Source organism: Meles meles, chromosome 5, assembly GCF_922984935.1.
Source record: "Meles meles chromosome 5, mMelMel3.1 paternal haplotype, whole genome shotgun sequence".
NCBI lineage: Eukaryota > Metazoa > Chordata > Mammalia > Carnivora > Mustelidae > Meles > Meles meles.
In genome coordinates this window covers 121944956-121951476 of record NC_060070.1, presented here as the reverse complement: position 1 = coordinate 121951476, position 6521 = coordinate 121944956, and the positions used below count along the sequence as shown (strand labels likewise).

The following is a 6521-nucleotide window of genomic DNA, read 5'->3' as shown; positions in this document are numbered from 1 at the left end:
GCCTCTCTCTGATTCTGTGACTCCATCCAACCACAGTTTAATTTCTTTTTATGAATGATAGATCAGAAAACTGCCCCCAATTCTGTCATGTCTAGAGGGAATAATTAAGAGGACATACTGACTCCTCCACTCAAGGAGGAGAGAATTCACCCCAACCCATAACTCTGCTCATGGTCCCTCCCCAGAGCCTCAGGAAAAAGCATAAAAAAACAATATTTCCACCAGAGTTTATTCCTCAGAGATGATCGCCAGTGACTCACTGGCCCCTGTGGCACACTGTGGCCTCCAGAAAGGCCTTTAACCTCCCTCCCCAGATGATACTCAACCCAGAAATATAGTCTTGGACAATAACTTGATTACACAATATTCCCAGGATTGAGTTCCCCCAGCGTGCTAAGGTGTACACAGGGTGGGCTGGGAAGTTCAAAGATCCGGATGGAGAAACCACAGGATCCAAGAAAATGTGTAGGGTCTGACGATGTTGGGGGAGACACAGCAGCATCACTAAGATTCTGAATCTCCTAGCTTGCGGTATAGAAGGTGTAGGTCTCTTCCTCTAACTGACATGTTGACCTGCAGAAGAAATAAAAAGGAAATAATAAGGCTTCAAACCAACTTGACCCCATCCTCTGTCTCTATAACCATCCATGCCAGAGCCCTTAATACGATGATATCAAAAATTCTAGATCACCAAGGACTAATACTACAAAACCACTTTCAGTTGTCTCCCCATAAACACTCCATTGGATAGAAGAAGGGGGTGTGGTTGCTCCTCTTTCCGGCTCCCAATCCCAGCAATGGCACTTTAAATTATGCTCTTGGCTACATCCTGGTGAAGCCTCACCCCTACTATAAACACCATTAGCTGAGCCTAAACTAACACTGACTCCCGAGATCTCTCACCACCCCCACCCCCACCCCAAGGACCAAGAGGCAAACAACTAACAAACTAACATAGATGTTACCTTCTGGATAACTGGCCCCAGGGAGGAAAATGTAGCCTGGAAAAAGAAAATACCTGATTAGAGGACAGTCTGTAGATAAAAGTATCCGGTGTTACTCACAACAAATGAGGTAGCAATGGGAAAACCAGTCACAGACAGAAAGTGAACAGAAATTGGGAGTGAGATTGGCAACAGGAGGTCAGGGGCGGCACTCACCTGAGGAGCGAACTCTCCGCCAGCTGAGCAAACCAAGAGAGAAAATGATGAAGCCCAGGCCCAGAGTCACTGCAGACACAGAAACCTTCACTGTCTGCATTGGGGACAGCCCATGTGCTGCAAAAATAGAAACTTACTGGAACCAATCTGTTGCCCATTGCCAGAGCAACTTAATTTAATGTGACTTCCAGCTAGGAAGTTCAAAGGTGCTTTGGTCCAATGCCAAGAGTCTGGCGCACACCAACCTATACCCAAAGAAACAGAATTTACTCAAAAATCCCCATCCTGTAGCTCTCTACTGCTAGAGCAGCCCTGGGGGACCCCTCTCACCACAGTTAGCACCAGAGCCTCTACGTCCTCTCTAATACACTGGGGCCTCTCGGGCATCTTTTTTCCTTTCTTCACCCTAAAGGTTTTCTCACCAGAAATTAAAGGATTCCTCATTCTCCTCAACATTTACTCCATAGTGACTATGTTGGCTCCCTTATGTGCTCTAACGGAGTATTTGTCTATTAAAATGTCTTTCCACCTTTCTTAACTCTCAATGATCCTATTCCATGAGTTATCTGACAACTGAGGTATCTCCTCCTGTCCACCTCCAGATTTCCAGAACCGGTCTCCAGCCCACCCCATAGCTCCCACTTCCTGGAACTCATCATACTCTGAATCCACCCCACCTGGATTCCTTCCCCCATGCTGAAATAAACATTCCATCATCAAAGGAAACTGGCACATGCTGAAGGGGAGACTGTGCCAAGAGAGTTCTGGTGCACCTGTGGGTTCCTCTCTCTGCTTTTCATGCCCTTCTCAGCTGCCCAGCAAGACAGCGTTCCCCAAAGGGGAGCCCAGTCTCAGTAGCCAGTCTAGGATCCTGTTCCCCCAGCCCTTCGTAGATACCCCTCCTCTTCCTCATGGCTCCCTCTTCTATTTCCTCAAATCTGTGTACCAAATCTCTTGGTATGTTTAACTACTCCTAATCTTGGGGTTCAAGCAGTGGTCATTGGTTTCTTGTTCATTAGCCCCCAAGCATGTAAACCAAAGTGTTTGCCAGCCAGGCTTCTTCTTCCCTGACAGAGCAGCCCCAATTCACAACTGCCCCTACGCCGAGAGAAAGTCCCGTTTCTTCTGAAAGCTTTTTTATTCCTTCGGTTCCCATTCCTGGCCAGACAACAGAATAGTTGAAATCTGAAGATCCTGAAATGTTGCATCACAATTTTGGGGTGTGAAAGCACGGTCACCAAACCACATCCTCTTTTCAGGATAGGCGTGCTGCTCCCGTTCCAACCCCAAATGCACACACGACATCAACCACACCACGATGGCAACAGCAACAGTAACTCCTCCCATTCCTGTCTCCCACGGAGACATCATCTCTGGTCATCAGCCCTCCACCGGTTCCTCCAGACGGGTTGCTCATTCTCCCTTCCTGCTGTCATTCCCTGGACCTGTCCACATGTCACTCCCTGAGCCAAAATGTTGGTGTTCCTTGTCAACAACCCATGCACAGTAGCTCTCTGAGTCAACCTTAATCCCTCCCATCCTCCATGCACTTACTCCAGTCCTGGAAGACGGGCTCAGGAGCCCCAATGTGCTCCACCACACAGGTATAGGTGTCCCCATAAGAAGGGGTTGTAGCTAAATAGGAGACCGTCTGATATGTCCAGTCTCCATTGGGCTGGGCCATCTTAGGGTCACTACTGTAAGGAGGGACAGGCTGCCCATTCTTCCTCCACCAGATGGTCACATCAGCTGGATAGAAGCCCCACACGTAGCAGGCCAGCATCACACTCTCCTTCGTGTTAAAAGGAGTGGTTTTGGCTACTTGCACAGTTGGTGGCCCTGCATAGGAGGAAAACGTGGTCGTGAAAGAAGGTAACATTCTGGCTTTTTCTCCAACCCAGTTTCTCTCCTGCTTCAACTCTTCGTGGCTTTTGCCAACTGACCCTTCCTACCCCCACTCCATGCCTCCACACATCCCTTTGAAAAAGGAGTTAGAATTATTCCTGCTTTGCTCTTTATTTCCCCTCATTCCTTCACTGCTCTTTCAGATTCCTGTTCTAACATTATGGCTGATCACATTAAGCAGAAGCCAGGTCTGACTGCAAGCTGTTTCAGAAGTTGCTGACTATTTATTTCAAGTAATATATTGATAATTTCAAGTGAAATGTTTATTTCAAGTATATAAGCTAACAGTTATCAAGCATTGTAGGTTAGGATTTGTAAAGGTTGAAAAAGATGCCTGTCCTCAAATCTAATTCAACAAACTTAAGTGGCCGAATCAAGCAATATTTTTCCCTCAGAGAGTTTAAGAAAATGAGCCTAACTCAGATCTAACTCTCTTAAATTTGGATTAACATACTCCGAATTAATGAGATTAATATTGCCATTCCCTACTAGTTTATTCTTCTAGGTGGCCCTCCTGCTTGTCTCTACCTTGGTGCTTTTCAAACAAAATCTTAAATAAAAATCCAAGAAATTGTGTTAAAATGCAGGTTCACTAGGCTGCATCCCCAAATATTTTCACTGAGAAGATCTGTAGTGGCACTCAAGGGCTCGTATTTTTAACAAGCACCTTCCCCAGGCAATTCTGAGAAAAGTGGTCCAGAAGTCACATTTTAGACATATTACTCTGTCTTATGGAGATCTTCATGTTTTCTTTTATCAGTCTCAAGTCCTTCTCAGGGCAAGGGCTTGGAGGCAAGAAAGCATGTTGAAATTCCCAGGGAGGCTTTCTAAGTATTCCCATGCCTGGGTGCATCGCAGACCTAAAACATCAGAACTATGACAAAGAGTTATGAGCACTTTGGAAAAAGGTATTATGGTTATCTGACACACTCCTGGTTGAACTTGACTCTGCATCATGAGATGCCCTGAATGGAAGGAATGCATGCTTACTCTCTCAGCCCATTGGCCTCAAACATCACTTCCCTTTCTTTATTCCTGCTCCATCCCCATCAACAACCCTTTGAGGGTCCACACTCTTCTTACATTCCAGGTCCACACATTTTCTTTCTTTCCACACATTCTCTTTCTTTCCTGCACAAATCTCTTTCCTCCTTGGCTATGGAGGGATGGAGGGATGGAGGGATTCTTCCTGGCTTCTCCTCTCCTAACTGTGCTTCCCAATAGCCCCTTTGTGCCCCTCTCTTCTTACGTGTCCTGTGGGTCAGTGATCCCCAGAAGGACTGGGTATGTGTGGCACAGTCCTGGAGTCCATTAGACAAGCGGGAAAGCACGGATTCCTGATGGTTGAGGTACTCTGAGAGGTACTTGGCCAAGGGATTCAGTGCCCCAAATTCAAGAGGGACCATTTTGGACTTGTCTCGATCCCAGCAGGTCAGCAAATCCTTGTTGAAGGAGATACAATATGTGAAATCCTTTGCAGTCCCATCATCATCCAACAGACAGGTGCTTTCCACATGGGCTATAAAGCCACCTACAGGAACCAGAGAAAGGGGGCAGCTCAGAGACCTCTGCAGGGAGCCCAAGCCCCGGTTCCTGCCCCAGTTACACCCAGTGAGTGGGTTGTAGCTTTCCTGTTTCAGGCAGCATCTACAGACCAAGCTCATGTACTGGAGTCTCTGAGAGCACCGAGTCAGGGAATAGATGGTAGCAGCAGAGAAGTTTTTAGTTACCGTTTCCTCTTTACGAGACTAAGTATGGGAACAAGAATGGCCCAAATTTATTTGCCAATTTAAACACAACAATTTACTCAGGACAAGACCTTCAGTAATGTGAATTATTGATTGAGAAAAGGGGTCAAGGGAAAGAGTCAGCTTTGTTGTATGCTGGATATATTATTAATATTCACTCCATATATATATTTATGAAGCACACACACAAATGTGCCAGGCACTGTGCTAGGAGCTGAGGATATGAGGATACAGAAATAAACAAGACAGATATTGCCCTTGCCTACACTCCAGCAAAAGATACATAGTACACAAATAATTATACAGTTCAATTATATTAAAATTGCAACAAAGATACAAAGGTAGGAAGTGCTATCAGAGTATACACCAGAGAGACAAATAGTCTGGGGTGTCCAAATCCAAGTGACTCCCTTGCCCCAAAGGAGCAGAGGAAGGGGGATCCCAAGCAGGAAACCCTTACCTTCTCCAGCAGAGCCCAGGCTGAGGCCCAGCAGCAAAGGCAGGAGTGTGGTCATGCTCTGCTCTGGGGACACACCAGGAATTCAGTATCCTGGACTAGTTCTTCCAGGGCCCTGGGTCCTCACCTGCTCCAGTAGCCCCAGCCTGGGTAGGTGATCTCCAGACCCTGAGCAGACTAGAATATAGCCCCGACTCCTTGATCCCCCGTAAATGAGTGATTGGTAGCCACCCAGTCCCTAGATACTAATTCTGTTCCTACTAGCTCTTTCAGTCCCAAACTAAGAGTTGTCAGATGGGTTAGATGGGCGGGGACTAATATGAGACAAATCAGAGTGCTTCAGCCTTAGCATCACCAGTTACCAGGTAAATCTTATCCTGCCCTAGGCTTTGAATGACTCTGTCTCTTAACACTTTCCCTGTGGGAAAGACCAGTCTGTAGATGGATTTCCTTAGATCAGTGGAGAGAATAATCCCAATACTCCCAGAACATACATAGCCTGGGCTGCCCACCGGTTTCACTGCTTCCCTTCAATATTCTTCCAAAAGACAGAGACTAGGTAACTTCTCTGTCCCTTAGAGAGAGGTTACTTAGAAAGATATTGCATAACCCCTGGTCTGCCCTGTCACCCGGAAATGGGAGATGGAGGCAGGAGCTGTAAGGCCCTTCTGGAGCAGGTGGCAGAGACAGGGCTGTTGAGATGGAAGGAGGCACAGGGAGAGTGCAGGGTTATCTGGCCTCAAAGCGCCACTAGGGAATAGGGGAAACAATTCCACTTTAGAGGTCAGAGACAGAGACTGGAAAATCCTTCCCTGGGATTCCATTGCTTCTTGCAGAACTGCATTTTGTCCTTCCTGCTTTTTTGCAGCCAGGAAATCCTACCCTCAACCAGTCTGAGCCATCTCAGGGCAGACCACAGGACAACTCCACATGAGCCCTTGATAAATAGCTGGGAATGGACCAGTTCTCAAAGCTGTCCTGCCTTGCCCAAACTCAACACTCTCCTGTGCATTTCTCCCACTAGTCCCATCTGTCCTGGAGCAGGTCCCTGCATTATGAAGCCACCAGAAAAAAAATAAGATAAAGTTTCCCTCCTTTACTTCCCCTGGAAAAGGCAGATTTTAAATGGCAATTCATCCTCCTATCCCATTGTGAACTGTACAACTGGTGGCTTCTTCCATCACAAATTTAAAACCTGAAATTGTCTTCTCTCTCTTCCCCAGTGGCTTCGGGGCTGCATCTCCCCACCTC

At 46.8% G+C, this 6521-nt stretch overlaps 1 protein-coding gene across 1 annotated transcript; it reads right to left on the bottom strand.

The window, feature by feature from the left end:
* Positions 1-210: 210 nt before the first annotated feature.
* Positions 211-5936, bottom strand: LOC123941658 (HLA class II histocompatibility antigen, DM beta chain). Its single transcript, XM_046005071.1, has 6 exons — positions 5274-5936; positions 4315-4596; positions 2715-2999; positions 1161-1277; positions 966-1001; positions 211-573 (listed from the first exon to the last, which is right to left on the bottom strand). The coding sequence occupies exons 1-6, from the start codon at positions 5326-5328 to the stop codon at positions 557-559; spliced, it is 792 nt and encodes a 263-aa protein (XP_045861027.1). The 5' UTR covers positions 5329-5936; the 3' UTR covers positions 211-556.
* Between the last annotated feature and the right edge of the window lie 585 nt (positions 5937-6521).